Source organism: Triplophysa rosa, linkage group LG5 (genome assembly GCF_024868665.1).
Source record: "Triplophysa rosa linkage group LG5, Trosa_1v2, whole genome shotgun sequence".
In the NCBI taxonomy this organism is placed as follows: Eukaryota; Metazoa; Chordata; class Actinopteri; order Cypriniformes; family Nemacheilidae; genus Triplophysa; species Triplophysa rosa.
Window position 1 is genome coordinate 9,659,193 of NC_079894.1, and position 20,144 is coordinate 9,679,336.

Here is a 20,144-nt window from a genome sequence, read left to right on the forward strand (position 1 = left end):
TGGTTTAGTCAAATTTAGTTTCAAATGATTTCTAATGCATATTATTTCAGATCCAATGCTTAAAGGGACAGTTCACCCAAACATAAAAATTCTGTCCTCGTTTATTCATCCTCGAAGTGTACCAAATCTGTATAAATGTGAAGAACACAGAGAACATGCTTGTAACCAAACAGTTTTTGGTCACCATTAGGCCTACCATAGTAGGAAAAATGACAATAGCAGTCAAAAGTGCCCCAGAACTGTTTGCTTTGCTACATTCTTCAAAATATCTTCTTTTGTGTCCATCAGAACAAAGACATTTTTACAGATTTTGAGAAACTTTAAGGTGAGTAAATGTTCATTGTTGTTTACGTGTTACGTTTTTATTCTATTAAGCTCTTTTTCTACCACCTTCACGAAACAAAAATACATGGTAGGCCTAATACTGGAAAATATAGACTGCAACATATTAAATAATACATTTCAGTAGAGTGCAAATATTTTAAATATATGATAACGGCAATTATGTATTATTCAGTAGGCCTATAGGCTACCTATCGTAATATTTCAAAATAATATCAATGTATTATTCTCTATATTTTCAAATACATATTAATATATTAGTTAATAGCCTAGGAAAATATATTTTCTTTGCGTAAGGGCAGACAAGACGTTCTGCTCTTGCTCCGTGTAAATTGTTCGCACCATTTCGTATTCAACAATTGCTAAAAAATAATTGGGCTGTTTCTGTGTTTTTACGTGCACCATCTACACAAATGTTTCCAGTAGCCTACTTTTTGGTCATAAGTATCGCTGACTTTCATAAACACTGATCAACGGGTTATGCATTTCTATCCGTTTCAGGAGAAATGATTTCACTCGCATTAACGAAACATGAGCATTTAGTTGAGCTTGATGAGTGACGTTAGATTTGTGAAATACATCATTGCTCTGCCCTCTACTGGCCAGACTCCAAATAACAGAACAAAGTTCAATGCGCACGACAAGGAAACAAAAGAGTTTTTGTAAATGGATTATTAAATAGTTATACCAAAGATTAAAATAAAGTAAACACACAATAATCTTTCAGAGTTTTAGAAATAAGGAAAGTTGTGTTATCAAGAGCAGCTGTGAGTAAACATTAATTGGCGCGGGTCTGTGCGCGTTACCGAGGCAGCAGGCACTGCAGGTTTAATGTTTAAGCTCTGCTTCAGCTTAATTACACACTGAGTCACGTTTTATCGTACTTTCTTTACTTTACTTTATAAAGCCATTTTGTCCCAGACATTCTCAGTGACAGTCTGCTGCTAACAAGGTGAGGCTTTATTATTCATTGTTGTGATGGAAGAAATTTATTCAGGGATAATATTTCTAATATGTTTTACTGGATGAATGTTAAGAAGAACAAAGTTCAACTTCTTTTCAGTTGATAATCGGACACGGTGGCTACTTGTAACGGACGGTTTCATCGGACGCACGTGCTGGCCAAAATGAACGCCCGACCCTGTTTGGTTATAATATAAGAATTTATCTTAGATTTACTTTAAATACATTTAAAATCATATTAATATTTTATTGTATATTAATTGTATTTAATTAATCTAAAACAACAGTTATTGATTCTGTGCGGAGGTTAAGTTTGGGCCACATACGTAACGTTTGTTTTTGATGTTACTGCTGAAACTATCCAAAAGCATATGGGCGTGAAGTACATGATGCACTTTGAGAGGAAAAAATAACAACTATTGAGTCATACTATATAAACATACTATATAATGTTTACCTTGAATGGCTTGTTTATAAAAGCTTCTGCCAAATGTGTAAATATCTTTGTTTATTTTTTAGTTGGTTGGATATCCTCTAATGTGAACAGTCAATGGTAGGAAGTCCATGATATTTTCATCCACCAAAGCAAAATGAAGGGCCTGAGCAGATCAGAGACATGTTTTGATGACGTCTCATCCTCACACAGTGAAGATTTCAACAGGGCGCATGGCAAGGAGACTCTTTGTAAAAGCCAAGCTGACGACAGCTCTGAGGACCTGAGCGACTCCCCTTATATATCGAGTAGTTTTTCAGCCGGGCAGAAGGACAAGGACGTAACGGAGAAGTCAAAGAAAAGCGTCTTCCTGAAACCTTGGGCTGGTCTGCTTAAGAAATGGAGAAAGGCTGATACTGAATCACATTCGTCCTACATAGTGGGCATTAAAATACTGCCCAACGGGACACAGTGTAGTCCACCTGTTACTCCACTGCCAGACAGAAAACATTGGGATAGTCCCCAGGATGATGACCTCAAACCAAATTTGGCCTCTGACTCAACGGGATGCATGTACGATACTCTTGTTGAATCAGAACTGACCAGTATCCACCCTGCCGAGTATTATGCTGAGAAGCTAGAGGTATACAAGTTAAAATACTCCTATTTAAAATCTTGGCCTGGTCTTTTAAGACTGCTCGCTGGCCTTGAACTTCTATTCGGAGGGATGGTTTTTGCCTGTGTTTGTGCTTATATTCAGAGAGACAGTGAATGGTCAAACCTTTACAGGCCATTGGGTGATATGCAAGGTTACCGATACAATGGACCCATGACACCCTTCGTGTTGGTAGTCGTTGGACTGGCATGGATGTTGACCATGATTCTTTTGGTTTTGGGGCTAACAATGTATTACCGAACTATCTTGCTGGATTCCAGATGGTGGCCACTTACGGAGGCCATCATGAATCTTGTCATTTTTCTCTTGTACATGTCGGCCGGTATCGTTTATGTGAATGATCTGAATCGCGGTGGACTTTGCTTCATGACCATCGGCGTCAACCCCATCCTGTCTAACCTCTGTCGTGTACAGGGGGGTCAGATGGCTGGAACAGCATTTATATTCATCAACATGCTCATGTACTTGATAAGTTTCCTGGTGTGTCTTAGAATGTGGAGGCATGAAGCTGCCCGTCGAGAGAGGGAGGCTGTGACAAGCCGAACAAACAACCAGGGAAACCGACAGGTAAATTTTCCTAGTCACACCGTCACCGTGTCTATACCAGATGCGGCGTGGCGCTATGCGACGCGACAAGAGACAATAGAACGCATTAGAACCCATTATAATGTTAAATTTTGTGTCATACTGTATATTTCATAAATTTGAGCTTGTTTATGAATACACTGTATATTTCTATATTGTTTCTTAGTGTTAAAATTATAATGTAGATCACATGGTTTTGCTTCACATTGTATGCACATCAAGCGAATAAAATAACTTATTTCTGATTACTTTACCGTTATGAATAAATAGTAATGTTCAATTTCTTTTAGTTACAGCACCAGTCTCTGGAATTTACATCCAATATGGGCAGTTCCTCAAGATCCAAGAAAATTTCATTTAAAGATGAAATGAATCAAAGCTTTCTGAAAGAGAGCAAGCTGCCCGATGCCTTGGAGAGAACACAAGCGCGGGAGATTTTAACTGGAGCTATTCCAATAGGACACATCCCTAAACCCAAAGTCATCGCTGACTATATCATGTTAGTTTTCTTCAATGTGTATTTCCGGTCTAATAAATATATCCAGTATCCGGAGCTTACATTGCTGAAGGCTCTAACATTGTTTTTTCATCTGTATATTTTATGCAGGTTTAAGAGAACTGTGATATATGAAGGCACTTTAAATGGACATTTTCTAGAGAATGTTTTCTAGTCATGTGGAGGTGTAATGCTGCCATTTCATTACTTAGATTCTAAAACGAGATTCTAAAAACATGTCGGTACAATATATCCTCCATAGGTGTTACCGTTGAAGTGAAATTGGACAATGGATTATTTTTATTGTTTATATGACAGAAAGTATCCTGAAATCCATTCAGTGGAAGACAGAGAGAAATACAAAGCGGTCTTCAATGACCAGTACCAAGAGTACAAAGAACTACACAGAGAGATCACAGTCACTTTAATGAAGTTTCAAGAATTGGACAACACAATGAGTCAACTCCTCAAGAACCCGAGCAACACTGCGGTGAGAAATGATACTGTGGATTTCCTCTGTATTACATTTTTTAGATCATTTAACAAAACGGCGTTTCTTAGACGTGTTTAACTTCTTTTTAAACGTTTCATGTTTGATTAGGAGCGTAAGAGGATCAAAAGCTTATTGAAAACGTATGAAGAAAAAAAGAATGTAAGTTATTTTGTTCTAAATGGTTAGACAGTGTGTCATACAAGCAAAGTGTCGTACATGAAAAGGAAATATTTAATGTAGTTTATTTTTTATCTTCTCATATGCAAGGATCCATACTTTCTGGAGAAGAAGGAACGGTGTGAATATCTGAAAGCGAAACTAAGCCACATCAAGATGAGGATTCGTAATTTTGACCAGAATTTCTCTTCAAAGGACAGAAATTAACAGAAAATCGAACATTTATATTTTGCAATGATTATGTTTTTACAAATTACACAATATTAATTTTGTTTTTCAAACCAATCCATATATTTATATATAACAATACTTTTATGTACAGAATTGCAGTATAGTGTTTCTCTTTCTCTTTTAATTATTTTATTATTTGGAAAAATCAAAAGGAAATTTCAAAGAGAAAACATTTTCCTACAAATGGAACATCGCAAAAACAAAACTCATTATTATAAACATGGAATGTGTACAAATACTAGTTCAACATCTCCTGGGAAACACCCCAGATGTTGTAGCTTTAGAGTGAACATTTACAATCATTAATCCAACTTCTTGCACTTTCGACCCACTAAGGAGCCATTAAGACGAACTGTGTCTGTAGCAACGGGCTGTATAGGGTTTTCGGTTTCAGGCCCAGCTCTTCCACGCAAGTCACTGTCTGCACAAGCACAGTCTCGGGTATTCATCGAACGGACAGCTCAGACGTTAAACCTTACTTAACGGGAAACTATCAAGCTTAGAAAAGCTGGACCACGTAAAACAACTTTATGGTAAGTTACATGATGTTTTGATTGTATAAAATATTGACTAAAAATGACAGACCTTTCATAATGACATCAGTGCAATTTGTAAGCACTAAAACGAACAGTACTTCGTAAACAGTATTTTCTCTTTCATACCATGGCAATTTAAGTGCAACTGTCAGATCTTTTAGAATCATACAAATCTCAAACATTATTGTTTAAAATCTGAAAAACGACTTTGTTGAAAAATGTGTTATTAATTCAACAAACAAAAACGTGCACTACTCTGCCTTAGGTTCAAAAGAAAAATCCTGTTTTTATTTTTGAATATCTGTCCTTTAAACATGCACCTGTGAGTCTGTTCTAACCATGTCAAGGTTGATTTTCAGCTCTTGCATTATTTATTCACTCTATTCAAGTTACCACAGGTGTGCAGCTCACCCTCTCTGACCCACAGCATAATTAACTAAAAGGATAAGAGTAATAAAAACATTCCTGTTTTTATACGCATGCAATGTCTTTATGTTCCATATGGAGGAAGCAACAGTAACATGAGGAAGAGAGTGTAGTGGAAATCTCCATTGATTGCATCTGCTCATGTTTCTCTGAATTATTAAGACCATCTCATCTGAATTGCATCAGAATGATGAAGGGCAATGATGTTTAGAGCTGGAGAGCACTTACCTCCAGAGTGAGAATGTTGTCTGTGCTATTGAGAGCGCTAAAACGTCTGCCCAAACAAATGCCATCATTTCAAACATCATTACTAAATGAGGCTGTTGGATTGATTCATGGGAAATACATTTTCTTTGTCTTGATCTCATTTCTCTTTCAGATTCTCGGTTGAATCATGTATGACAGCCCACCACAATACAGCCCACACTACATCGCCCCATCAAACATCTACACATCCAGAAGTTTCTACTCTCAAAGGAGCGAGTATGGCTTATACTCTCCAGTGCCTGACGCTCCTCAGGGGGAAGGAAACCCTCAGCACTTCTACAGATGGTTCTCACCCCCCGGCATCGTGAAAACTATGGAGGGATTGACTGCACTGCTCTGTTTTGTTATTTTCGCCTGTGTCGCATCCACTCTAGTTTGGGACATGCACGGCTTCGAGGGCAGCCTGGGGGTTTACGTTGCTGGATCCGGGGGCTTTGGCACGGGCGTTGGATCGGGGTACTACGGGGGAACTTATGGCTATCAAAGCTCTTATATGACACCATATTCGGCAAAATCGGCCATGATCTCAATGGCAGCCATTAATTTTGTCATTTCGTTGACCATCCTAGTGGTCAGTTTTTCTAAGATACGATGCGTTCGTGGAAAAACGTTTTATCTGACAGTTTTGGTGGTGGATGTGGTTCTAGCTGTTCTTCAGTGTATAATAGACATCATATTTGTGATAGGGGTTAATCCAACAGCACAAAGTTCACAAAGCGTTTTATACAATCCGGTCCTGATGATGTGTCAGACGTCATTAGGGACACCCAGCATCAGTGCCGGAGTAGGCACAGGCTTCCCCGGTGCATACCCTTCATTTAATCGATACCTCTATCACTACTGCTTTATGGATCCCGAGGAGGTCAGTATGTAAAGATATAAATCTCACTTCTTACATGTTCTGAACATGTGGTATCACTGTAATATTAAACAGTTTTTTATCTTAACTGCAGGCTGTGGCACTGGTTTGTGGGCTTTTCGTCATGGTTGCTCTGGTAGTGGCGGCCTGGTTTGCACACAAGACTCGAAGCAAAATGTGGCGCCATGGTAAGCCTAATATCTACTGGGAGGAGCCACCTATCCTCAGAACAGTAAGGAGCCAGAACACACAAGACTGGGTGAGTTCATAAGTGCCAGTTCATTGATTCATTTGGATTAGAGAATTCCTGATTCTGAAATATTTTAGGCTTCATTTGTGATTGCAGTATTTAAAACTGTAAAAAAATGTTTAGGATTATTTGGATAAGATTTGGATCAAGTTTGGTTCAGACGATTTGGGTCCTGTTTTAGGATTATAGATTATAGTGTCTTGTTTTAGTATAGCGAACCACAGCTTGGGACCAATTTATCTTAAACTTGCATGCAACCTGAACATCCACCAGAGGATTAATCCAAAGCATATCGCTGCTGTCTTTGTAAAACCTTGTATCTCCATATTTCATGATTTTTTGCCATAAATCATTATTATTAGTCACCCGTTATATTTGTCACTGGGTTTTGCAAATATCTAGCCAATAAAAATGATTAAAAAGGATTGTCAGTTTAGAGAACACAGTATAATCATTTAAAAAGTACAGTGTTTTTTTTCATTTCCTGAAAAACAGCAAATTTGGACATACGATGTTTCAGAAAGACAGCGACGATATGATGTTTACTGCATTTTATAATGCAACTTGCATGTTTAGTTTTGTATTGCAATAGCAAGTATTTACTCTATAGAGTATCATTAAAAGAGATGTGCGAAAACGAAAAGAAAATTTTGTTTTCTATTACAAATATCTAAAAATTCTTAAATAAAGATACATTTATTTGATAAGGAAAGTGACGCAAGATGTGAGTTTATAAAACCTGCAAAATGGTAGTTGACAAATATACTGTACATTTGTACAAGCAAAAATGCAGATAACACACTGTTAATAATATATTATTTTATACTATTATTATTTATATTTATAATATAACAAGCATAAGATATAGGTTTATCTTCATTGTTAACCACTGAGCCACAGGAAAGCTAAGTGTAAGTTTCACTGCGGGTATTCATTAACTAGTGAATTACGTGTCTGAAATCACTTGTTTGGCAACCGGAACATGGTCAAATTTCAATAGAGCTTCGCCATAAGAATACTGGTACAATGAATTGGAATTGTTGGGCACATTATTGAATCTTAAACATGCTACTCAGATTTCAGGGGAGTGCAGTAAAACCAGTGCTATGATCTGTATTGTTTTTCTGATTGTTAATCATTCACTAATGTACTTTAAATTGAAACTGAATAAAGTACGGTCAGCAACCTGGGCCCGTTGCACAGTCACAGACAACTGTTTCAATTACTGCATATCTGATACATGAATCGCTGTTGTTTATTTAAAAAAACAGATGGCAGCTGTGGGAAAAAATGGCTGCATGCATGTCATTATCCAAATGTAGGTTTGCTTTAGCGTTAAGTTTCTAGTTGGCTTCTGCTCATTACTCGTAAGAAATATCATCTGGTGCAATTATCAGAATAAATACACAAAATCATTTTCATACAGATATAAAACAATCATTTTAATACATTCTAAACAACAGAATTGTTTTGTAATGACGTGGCGTAAAAGAAACATTCAAAAGCTTCAGGAAAGCTTTTTATAAGGTGCACATTGAGTTTATGTTGCTTTTATTGTGAGCTACTTCAGAATTCTTGGAATATGATGTGACTTTCCTGGAAATGTTATTCGTCAGCAGCATGTTGTTGTTAAGACAATACGCTCAGGTATTTTTGAACAGGCAGCACTGTGTGCAGCTGTCATCAAGTGTGTTTCCTGAAGCCAAAATCATTTCGCTTTGTTTGAGGAAATTGGCCATGTGTGTGAGGATAGGATAATTGTGTTGTGAAAGATTTATTATGTCTCAGTGCATTGTGTTATGCAAAGTGTCTGAAGTGGTCTCTTAGGGTCTTACGATACGGTATTGTTCAGATATATCTGTAATGGTGTCTCTAATTGTTCCCCAGTCTGGCTTTCACATTCAGGATCGTCGTGCACGTAATTGTTTTTGAGGGGCCATCAGTGGCAGTTCTGGCCCACCACCCTAGCCAAGATAAGACATGGACGGAGGCATGTTTTTAACAACTTGTTTGTTTACATGGCATATACACTACAGTGCGCAGAGGGTAAAATTTTGGTTAGATTTTCTGACTAAATTAAGACATGAATGTATCATTTTGCCTCAACATATTAGAGCTTTTTACTCCAGAAGGACTGAATAACTTTATTATCCAAAACACAAAAAAATAGTTTATTGAGAGATGTTTCTGTTCCCATTAGTAAGTAAATGTGCTTCTCTCAATAATGGCAGTTCTTTGTGTCATTCAGCAGCATTCTTTGAATTTGACCCAAATGAATTATCATGTTGTTCTGTGGTCTTTTGGTTTCAACACTTATGCACAATTTGTTCCAGAAAAGCACTCAATACACCCCCACTGTGGTTTTATCAGAGAAGGCTACCCCTAATCTGAAAGCAGAGAACAGCTTTACCTCCTACACTGAAGGAACAGTAAGCGTGCACAGCGAGGGAGCGTACAAAAGCGATGTGTGAGTAGTCTCATTTCTGAACAAGAACTTCCTGCTAACACAAACGTTGACTATTATTATTGCTTTTTTCTTTTCAAGATGTTCTGAGAATGCAAACGGATCCTCCCCAGAACCGCTGTACCAGAATCAATGGATGAACTCCAGTCCTGTGGAGGAATTTGAAGTCCAGAGTACCTTGGCGCAGAAGCCGGACACTTATGACGTTCAAGATGTTCTCTGCGAGACAGGTTACACAACCGGAGGAGAATCAGCGAATGAATTAGAAACACATCAGTTGGAGGAGTGAGTTTCATTATGAATTATTTTTCAATACTTTCTTGTGTGGCTCCAAGTTGTGCTGCTCAAAATCAGCTTTCTGATTTTGAGAAACAAGTTTCTGGAGACAAAATGTTGTCTAGTTCTGATCTTTTTTCAAGGTATTATTTTGTGATTTTTTTGCTATAGCTCTTATTCAGAAATAACAACAGATGAACAGCGCAGACAGTACAAAAAACAGTTCGATGCAGCCCTCCCTGTGTATAAGAATCTGTGTGCAGAGATGGATGACACCAGTGACCAAATGAATAAACTGAGCCGAGAGTTGGACACCCTTCATGAAGAGTCCACTAAATTCCAGGTAGGGAGTAAGAAATCTGTATTAGTGCACTTCATACCAAAACTTGACATTAGCATGAATGCAAATTTTAGTACTGTTATAATCCAATAGCACATAGTTCCCCATGTAGAGCAATATATTCCAGTTTTATGGCATATTCTTTCTGTCTCAGGCTGTGGCTGACGAATATAATCGACTTAAGGATCTAAAGAGGGTACGTAAATTCTTATTACAGATTGTTGGCCCTCTGAATTATGCAAAATGTATTTGCTAATGGAGTTAATATTTTTTTCATGACCAACTTGTTTATTGTTTTTGTCCATGGATCACTAATATTCTTATTCATTCTTTAGTCTCCAGAATACCAGACTAAGAAGCACCAGTGTAAGAAACTAAGGCAAGAACTGTTTCATATCAAGCAACTGGTCAAAGATTATGACAAAGCGCCTAGGAGAGAGAATGCTTACGCTGCCTATGATCAGGATTTCTTTGTGTAAAACTTATATAGCACTTTTTTTCAGCTAAATGTTAGTGACTTGCTCAGCTTTCTTAAATGGTTTAAAGTGAGTTTTGTAAATAGTTAATGTTTCTCCTGTGTAATATAAGCATAGGTAAAAATCGCCTTTGCAGTTGTGATATAAAGTTTCTCCAAACCAACTGAATGCAAACTCATTTTCCTTACATTTAAAAGCGTGTGAACAAATAATTGCTCAAGTATAAGTCAATGTATGATACTTTTGTTTAATCAAGCTGTCATACACAAATATTTAAAAAGACAAAGATATTAAAATGAAAACTGTACACATTGCATGTTTTGATTTGTGTATATTAGACCGTCTATGTTTCAAGGCCTAAATATGAGGTAATATTAGTCATGTATGCTAAGGCTAGAAAAATTACATCTCACAACAAGAGCCAATGCCACATGCCGTCAACTGTGCTCACTAGAGCACTGCTCCACACAAGACAAAATAGCATTCATAACAAACCAATCATATATATATATCCAATCATTCCTCTTTAGTGTGAAATGAGCAGCTCAGGTGTGTTACACTTTAAAATGAATACAGCCACGAATGCCAGATCATCCATCATAACAGAGGTATTTTTTTCTTGGTCAACATACATAAGTCTGATGTCATTACCAGTTTTTCTTAACTGGTGTAGGTCTAAAAAACAAGGAACAAAAAACAAAACAGAAGAACACAAACCATGCATAATCAGCTGTAAGACACACAATTGTCAGTATGTGGATCAACAACACATCCATGTAGAAAAAGTTCACTGGTTTCATATCTGAAAACTACAATTACTTCATTTTGCCATTCATTTATAACATCTGAAATGCAGAATGCGAGTTGGGATTAAAAACATAAAACAATGCTGAAGAGGTACGTCTGCAGTAGACTTCTGTCTTGAGTCAACAAAGTAGAACAAATAGTCATGAATTTGCCAAATGGTTAATAAAAAAGCATTTCCCTCCAAACTTCAATCTCTGTTTAAATAACACAATATGATTGATCGGGTAAATGCCTAAACTTCAATTCTGTTTCAGATTGGATCATGGAATGTGTTTACACTCTCTGGTAGTCCAAGAACCAAACCTCCAGCGGCAGTCCAAAGTGATTTTGATAACATTAAAGTAACGTTCATGTTCAAACTTAACCGACAGAACTCATTCCAAAACTGTACCTGGTATCTCAACCTCAACTGGCAAAAAGTTTGTCATAAACAAACTTTCGAGAATGGTTTTGGGCATCATAAAACAGTTCACAGAACATGGCTCAACTGCAACATACTAGTGATTCATAAGTATGACCCTGTTGCATTGAATAACACAGCCAATATTGGGTGTTAATGCCTGACTTAAAAAACTCAAGTCAGAGAAAGTTTGTCAAAGTACTGCTCTGTTATCGTGTCTGATGATTATTGTCCTGGAACGTAGGGCCAACTAATGGAGCTCCCAGAGAGCTGCATGTCACGGATAAGCGTCTCGATGGGTGTTTTCCCTACAAGCCTCATGAAGAAGAGCTGAGAGATGAGGTTGGCGGGTACCGCCCTCAGAGCGGGCAGTCGCAATAGCAGCCGCCCAAAGCGCTGGGGCTGCCCGGGATACTGCATGCGCTCGTACTCAGTCAGGGCCACTTGAGCTTTTTCCTGCAGGCTTTCGATGTGAGCTGGGTCTGTCAGTCCACAAGCATCTAAAAAACAAATGCAGAGACCTACAGTTCTACTGGCACAAAATGGCACTAGCAACAAGATCATGGGTTCAAATCCCAAGGCACAAACCTACTGCTAAAATATATGCATGATTTAAAAATTGATCGCTCACATCTTATCCAGTAGAGGGCGCTAGTATTAAATCATCAAAAACAAACCACAATCACACATCAAAACTTCAGATAAAACACAACATTCTGCCAAAAAGTTATCCTTAAGTACTTCAGTTGACCCACCTGGTGAGAAGAGAGCTATGGCCTTGAGACAGCTGTACTCTGCTGAATCCACCTGCAGACGGGTCAGCTTCTCCACTTGGTCCTGGAAGACACGCACCTGGTCCATGAAGGCCACCACCCTCTCGGCTGACATAGGAGAGGAGTGAAAGCCTGCTGCGGCCAGCAGCGGAGCCATGTGCAGCGGCAGGGCAGATTGGGCTGCGTTTAGAATAAACAGTTCGCTCCAGCTGAGCCGTAGCAGGGCCACCTGCTCAGACACGGGCAGCTCAGGAAAGTGAGGAATGTTTCTGGCCCATTCAATGATGCTGAAGAGAAGTCTGGCGGCCAGCTCACAGATGCTGTCGATGCCCATGGAGGATCCGCTGCTGCCCCCCTGCATCTGTTGGCTGTATTGATGGGTGTAGCGGCTGTTGGGGTAGGGCTCTGCCCGCAGAAGCTGTGAAATGAGCTCAGAGACCGGCTGCCCGTTGTAGAACTCGTTCACGCCGCTTCCAGCATTACCGCCCACTGGAGTTGTGGATGGGCTGAGGTTGGAATGCGACGGAGGGATGCGTCCGCGCTGAACTGCTAAAGGGAGAGAGGGAAGAGGAAGGCACTGTTATGATGGATAGATGAGCCAAGTGTCCTGTGCTAACCCACAGCATGGGACATCTGGCAGAGTCAGATGACCGACCTTAAGGATTAGAAACAACTAATTCTTGATAACACAAGGACATGGGGAAACGAAAAATACTTTCGAAGGAAATGTTCTAGATGTTAACCTAATGACTTTCAGAATAATGATAAAAAATGTATTTAAATTGCTTAGGTTTAGAATTTAAAAACAGAAAAAGAGACTCTTCCCTTAAGATTGCTTGTGTTGTGTCCTACAGAATTTTTCTATTTTCTACATCACGACGATCTCTTTAAAATCTCTAAATTGACTAAACCACAAGTTATGAACAAAACAGAAGATCAAGTGACCAACTTTGTTTAGACTACTGGGTGAATCTCACAAATTCAGTTGAATTATGACAATGTTTTGACAATTGAATTAAGACAAATATATAACTGTTACTCAAATACAATTAGCATACATTTAAGGCAATGGCACAAACACTACAATATGTTACATTATTTTAACATGACAGTTTGGTGGAAAATGTGCTTAATTATCAACGAAATGCCGAAAATTTAAGAAATTACATTGCAGAATACAGATATGTAGCAATTTGAATGCAGAAATGTTAAATTGAGTGATTTTAGTGTTTTTCATCTACGAATTGGCCATAGCCTTAAAAATGTCATGTGGTGCAACCGTGATTTATCCTAAAATCAATTTCTTTGACACGCTTAATTTTTTTTACAAATCTTTAGTATTTAAAGTGTTAACAAAGTATGTGCATTTCTTTGAGTTTTGGTAAGTAATATCATATTTTTGTCCTATAATTATGTCGTCTTATTTTTTCCTGAGAATCGCATTCAACTGATATAAATGTTTTAAAAATACCATTCACTTCAACAACATACTGTATCAGAGATTCATATTTCAGCCACAACAATGAGAAATACTTTTATTTTTAATTTAATACAAATATTAATATTATTGGTCGCACCACATGATAAGTGGTCGTTATACGTCGTTGACCCATATATTATCATATATATTACATATACATAAGCGCAGTTATGTTTTGCTATCATTTGATCATGGAGTGAAACATGATCAGTACATTTTCTGGATAGGTTCCTAACTCTTACATTTACATTTATGCATTTGGCAGACGCTTTTATCCAAAGCGACTTTCATTGCATTATACTATACATTTCTTTCTAAGTATGCGCAATTCCTGGGATCAAACTCATGACTTTGGCATTGCTAGCACCATGCTCTAACCACTTTGTTCCTTAAAAAATGACAACGTTTTTCTAAATAGAGAAGGGTCCTTTCAGCTGATTCATGATGCAAATAGATATTTACCCTCTTTTCGCATTCCCACTCTGAAACACTTCTTTAAACGGCAGTATTGACACTGGTTGCGATGATGTTGGTCAATCTGGCAGTCTCGGTTTGATCTGAGAAAGACACCGAAATAATTTCACATAAAAGGTTGCAATATTCAGCTTCTTAAAGACAAAAAAAAACACTCATCTAACATGCACACAAACACAGTAGCAAATCTTCTCATTACCTGCAGGTGTAATTGAGGTTTCGTCGGATGCTCCTCTTGAAGAAGCTCTTGCAGCCCTCACAGGTAAACACGCCGTAGTGTTTTCCACTGGACTTATCACCGCACACCCCACAGTCCACCACACAGCCTTTATCATCATCCGCAGCCTCCATGTCGCTGCCACCACCTTGCTGTGACCCGTCATCCTCATCTCCCCTCAGGTAACCCTTGTCACCAAGTCCATTAGTATCCCCATTGGGATCTCCCCAGCCCCCTCTCACCATGGCCATTGCTTAGATATCAGCACAACTAAGAAAAAATGTCCCCCAAGTGCTGCTGGCAAAGACGGTTGACCCCTTTTCTTGACAGCTGCGTGTTCTAAAAAGAAAAGTTATGAAGGCCTCTAGATCGGGTAATTGTCTGTGGTCTCTTTTGACACATGGATGCTCAAGTCCGAGTCACTCTTTGTGAGTCAGTCAACTTTGGTTTTGAGGCAGTGGCCTGTGCATTCTGTTTTGCCTTCTCGGCTGATCATATTCACATTTTGGTGCAGTTTCTTTAACCGTACCTTTGAAAATGTCTCATTCAGACATTATAACCCGATTGGGTTTCCGATTGAAACAAGTACCTGTGAAAGATGAAAAGTCACTCAACACCAAAATATCACTCTTGAAATCTGTTATTATTAACAAGCATAACATAATTCTCTCTTATAAGTGAACTTATTTTTCATGACTTTATAGGAGGCTAACTTTTCTTGACTTCTTTGGTTCTCAAAGAATTTACTGTAACGCCAGACCTTTACAATTCTTAGTCAAAGTAATAACGAGCATATGAAAAGGACACAAACAGAAATGACTTAAAAACAAACTTAAACTGCATTACTATAAAAAACCGTCTGCTTGCGATCTACTATTTGTTCAAGGAAGTGCAGTCTGTATTTGTTGTGAAATGAGGACAGACTTTTTGAGTCCCTCTAACAGTTAACGTGGCGCTGTATAAAAAAGAGCGAATCGATAACGACACGAGTGAAGTATTAACGCAACCTCGCGTTTACGGTTCATACGTGATCACGGGTTAAAGCCCCGTTTCATGGTTTTTACGAGCGCCAGAAACGAACATGCGGCCTAACCTCCAGCGATCTGACTCGAGCAGGGGGAGGGGTGGAGCCATAGCTTTAGCCACATACCTCACTCTCGACTTCGGCAAACACTCTGTTTTTGCTAGCCGTTAACGCACCGAGACGTAAACTAGCGTAGGTTCCGCGATTCATGGAAATATATTTAAAATTTCCTACCTTGTCGAAAAAGTGCATAAGTCGCGCGGGCTCGAGGAGGACAAGAGATCGCGCGAGCCAGTGTCCAGTGGAGCGCGCGCGCCGCGTGCCTGTGAGGGAGTGTGTGTGTGTGTGTGCGTGCGTGCGTGCGTGTGTGTGTGTGTGGGTAAGGGGACGCGTAGGGATTTGACACAGCTATTCAAGCCCGCGGTTGCCATGGTATCCACTGCCTTATATGGACAAAGAAGTCAAAGTGCAGCGAGGGCTGCTCTGCTGGGCACGCAGAAAAAAGAATGTGGTGTTTTGCTCCAGAGAGATCAGTGACCTCTCAGGCATGCTTCAAAGAACTGCAAAAATGCCCACATGACGCCAAACCCACGCAAGAAAAAAGCTTGTAGTCATGCATAATCGTTTTTAAAGACCATATAGCTTTATTCTTTAATAATATAAATTGCACAATATGTGTATAAGTTTGTAGAGAATGCTTTACTGTCCACGTAATCATATAGAAAAACTTTTAATGGCATATAGCAGGGAAAATAACAGTGAAAACACAAAAGCCTGTCTAAACATAGATTGTGAGTAATCACAATTTATGTAGCATGTGGTCACAGGGCAGGAAACATTAAAAACTAAGAATAAAAAACACACTTTGACATTTAATTATCAAACAATGCAGGTGAGCTTCACAGGGTCATAGGATCATAGCTTTTTTCCTTTTATAAGAGGAATGACTAATATATTTATTCCTTTTTTGCACAATGAGAAAGTCCTCAGGCATACATCTTGCTGTGTTGATACATGACCACTGTCAACTGGCCACATAAATTATTCAACAGAACATGAATTTACTCAGGAGAAAAACAATGTATTCGCTCATCTCCCTCTGCCTCCACTTCCTTCTCAAACTGCCTGTCTGAACTCACATTCTTAGATATTCTTAATAGAATAAAACAGTGCTTTGCTGCTCATGTTATCAATATATCTAACCATAATATAAAACCTGTTAAAAATGGATGTGCCGAAGCATTGCATTGCTCATTTAATTACCTTGCTATTCAAGGTTTGGTTATTTTGAGTCCACTGTTTTAATTGCATGTGCACTGCTTTTTTCAACTAAACTGTGTGTGTGAGAGAGAGAGATTACACAAAAGAAAAGAAGAGTGTGTGTAAGAGTGCACGTGTGATGTGCATTGTAGACGGCAAAGCGTTTATTTGACCCTTTGACCCCGGGCTTCAGGAATGTGTTTGATCTTTATTAGGAGATGTGAGGTAGTTTGCCTGCCACATATTACTTTAAACAGACTTTGTTCTGAAATAGTGTTGTTATCAAATAAATGTCTTTATAACAATGTTATTAGAGAAGATTTACAGAAAACAATCAGTAAAAGAAAATTATGCCAAAGTATTATTAGCTGTAAGTATCCAGCAAGCATGTTTTCCTTAGGATGCTAGTAGATTCTATGGCAAGTACACTATCAGTTACACTTGAGTAAAATGTTTAAAAAGGGTTTGATCTAAAGGTGTAAGTTTAAGTATCTGAAAAAATATATATTTGAAAATATTTTTAGGATGTATAATATATATTTGAAAATATTTTTAGCCAGAATTAATTATTATATAATTATGAATAATTATATAATTATGTAACAAAACTAAAATTTTATTTAATAAAAACGTTTTTGAAATAGATGACTTTGACAATTAAATGCCAAGAGAACATTTATGCAAATTCTAGGCAAAAGGTGATACACTGAAGATAGTCAAATATAACAAGCTTTGATTTATTTGAGATTTTTCAATTCACAAAATAATTCCCAAACTTTCATTTATTGTTTCATTGTTTTGAGGAGTTTACTTTTATTCTAAAATGTTGAAAAAAAATAAGTTAATATGTTAAAATATATGTTTTTTATAATATCTATTATTAACATATTTAACATATTATTTTCTTAAGTGAGCTGTAAATTTCTTTGAAAGTCATGTGTATGTCCAAAAGGAGCAAGTGTTATTCATGGACAATGCAGAGCAATGATGTTTCCAAGAAATATCCCCATCTAGTGGTGAGATAGAGAATATGTTCACAGGATCTTCAGCTGTCAGCTGAAAGGGTTACGTTTAAAAACAAATTACAATTCTGTCTCTTATCACAATTCAATGTACAGAGACAACCTGAAGTTTTGTATTGATGACAACATATTTCAGATATAATCAGTCAAAGGGCATTTCAATGAATACATTTGAGATGTTTGACTACATATTTTTAGCCTCTTAGTTAAAGTTGCTATCATACAGTGACAATTAAAGCAAGTCTTGTTGGTGCCTGACAGAAACCCATAAGTGAATAAATCCATTAGGCTGTTTGTAAGTGGTCAATAAAATTGATAAAACCTTGCCTGTAATTTATATAGGCTTTGCATACATTGGCCATGTATGCAAACATGTCATAGTTGAGTCTACATCTACATTTAAAGGCAATAGCTTCTGTCATTTTAAATTTTACAATACAACTGAACTTAAGTGTCATTTCTTAAATGTGATTTTTTTGCTTAACTCATTTATTTAAGTTACATCACAAGTAAAGTTAAGTTTTGTCAGTTCAGTTGTTTAAAGGGGTCAAGATTTTCACTCACCATACGTGATGATGTGACAATAAAAGTGAGTTGAGTTGATATGACACGGCTAAAATGAATATTATTGTTTGTTTTCGATGTAATGCAATGTGTATACATGATTTAAGGTTCAAAAACGCTGTATTTTCCACATACCGTGCATGTTTGTATCTCCTCTTTGCCCCGCCTCTCTGAAACGCGCGGATTTTTTACAAATCTCATGGCTATGAAAAGCGAGGTGTGCTATGATTGGCCAGTTAACCAGTGCGTAGTGATTGGTCGAATACTGCAAGCGTAAATGTAAATGTAATGACGTAAATGTAACGCCTCTTACCATATTTGCAACATCAGGTTCCAAAGCAATTGTACTGACAGGTACGCCCACCTTACTTGCGTAAACATTTGGGCGGTCTTAGTCAAATCATACCACTAACTGACATAGAATCGTGGGGGTGTGGTTACACAAGGTGTTTCAGGCAGGTCTGGGTGGGCATTCGCTTTTAGATATAATGCATCTTTTGTTCCAACACTTTTATTTTTGCAATTTTATGTGTCTAATACATGCATGGGCAACTTATAACACATCAAAGACACGTAGGCCCGGTTTCACAGACATGGCTTAGCTTAAACCAGGACTATGCCTCAGTTGAATTAAGATATTTATGTCGCTTTTATAAAAATGACTTAGAAGAATACATTACTGGTGTGCATCTCGAGACAAATCAAGGGCACTGATATATTTATAGAAATTTCTGTGCAAGTTATATTCAGTTAAGACAGGGCAAATGTTTATTTTAGTCTGGGACTAGCCTTAAGCTTTGTCTGTGAAGCCGGGCCATAAAAACAAGTATTCGCGCCATATGACTCCTTTAATATAAATGTAAAAATGTTAACGTTAATGACTTAATGTGCACTTTAATTGGCAAGCTTACTGGATTGGAAAGCATTTGTGAAACAGTGTGTGTGTGAACACAGTCTTGTTAGATGATCATTTTAACGTCAGATGTATTTTAGAAACAGATAAACAGGACGATTAGTTCTTGATAATGTCAGCAAATGCATATACATCTGTGTTTATTGGTGATTTCCTTCATTTGTTCAGTAGTTTACTTAAGAAGTGTCCTGACAGTACCTTTTGCGTTTGTCATTCTAAGACACAGCTATGAATTACTGCTTCCTCTTGGAATCGGGCTGGCACATCAACAATTCCTGGCAGGAAAACCAAACACTTTCATACTTTTCTCTGACGATCATATATCAGAAAAATAACCATATTTAATTCACAACTTTACAAACATTTGTATTTACAATTATACCGTATAAAATGTTTGGGGTTGTTGAGATGATATTTCAAGTAAAACTTAAAAATGCTTCGGTCAAGTGTAATGTTTTAATTAAAGGCAAACAAACCACACCCTGCATCAGGAAGTTTTTTATACACCATAAAAGAATGTTGTGTATGATGCTTGCTGAGTCTATCTGAGATATTTTAGACCACCTGTTACATAATATCAATATAAATATATAATATCAATATATCAACATAAAAACTATTTTTGAATAATGTCTTATAATGTAAAAAAGTATAATGGTGTAAGCACGGATCTGTTCAAAACAGCACGTAGTCAAACCAAAAACCATGTGGTTTGTCATGTGCCAACATGAAGTCAAACAAAATTATCTGTCTTGGCAGGACATGCTAAAACAATGTACAGTTTGGGCCACCCTCTGAATGGTGCACGGTGTTGTTGTGACCTCTGGAGTGACCATGGGGGTGGACCAGAGGAGTGTCATGCAATGGGAGGTGCAGGAAAACAATATAAGCTCATAGCTTCTCATTTCAACTTTGATGTT

General features: G+C 37.7%; 2 protein-coding genes across 3 annotated transcripts; one reads left to right on the forward strand and one right to left on the reverse strand.

Moving 5' to 3' along the window:
• The first annotated feature begins 1,192 nt into the window (after positions 1–1,192).
• Positions 1,193–10,357, forward strand: zgc:154006 (uncharacterized protein LOC563016 homolog). The gene is given in 13 exon segments (XM_057334713.1): positions 1,193–1,294; positions 1,825–2,981; positions 3,290–3,498; positions 3,814–3,985; positions 4,097–4,147; positions 4,256–4,369; positions 5,738–6,487; positions 6,579–6,743; positions 9,068–9,201; positions 9,280–9,483; positions 9,646–9,817; positions 9,969–10,010; positions 10,150–10,357. Coding segments are annotated over 12 exon segments (3,243 nt in total). The 5' UTR covers positions 1,193–1,294; positions 1,825–1,895; the 3' UTR covers positions 10,294–10,357.
• A 176-nt stretch (positions 10,358–10,533) lies between these two features.
• nr2f6a (nuclear receptor subfamily 2, group F, member 6a) lies at positions 10,534–15,821 on the reverse strand. 2 transcript variants are annotated; one of them, XM_057334712.1, is made up of 5 exons: positions 15,700–15,821; positions 14,424–15,030; positions 14,213–14,307; positions 12,253–12,816; positions 10,534–11,997 (listed from the first exon to the last, which is right to left on the reverse strand). In XM_057334712.1, the coding sequence occupies exons 2-5, from the start codon at positions 14,690–14,692 to the stop codon at positions 11,723–11,725; spliced, it is 1,203 nt and encodes a 400-aa protein (XP_057190695.1). In that variant the 5' UTR covers positions 14,693–15,030; positions 15,700–15,821; the 3' UTR covers positions 10,534–11,722. The 2 variants fall into 2 exon arrangements, with proteins under 2 accessions (XP_057190695.1, XP_057190694.1); XM_057334711.1 differs by having other exon boundaries at positions 10,535–11,997; positions 12,253–12,819.
• Positions 15,822–20,144: the final 4,323 nt, after the last annotated feature.

What these genes read in the sequence shown, in the direction of transcription:
- nr2f6a (XM_057334711.1), bottom strand. Translation starts at nt 14,692, where the DNA reads ATGGCCATGGTGAGAGGGGGCTGGGGAGATCCCAATGGGGATACTAAT. An exon ending in AACCTCAATTACACCTGCAG is followed by an intron (nt 14,308 to 14,423) that starts GTAATGAGAAGA and finishes TGTCTTTCTCAG; the next exon opens with ATCAAACCGAGACTGCCAGA. An exon ending in AGTGGGAATGCGAAAAGAGG is followed by an intron (nt 12,820 to 14,212) that starts GTAAATATCTAT and finishes CTCTCCCTTTAG; the next exon opens with CAGTTCAGCGCGGACGCATC.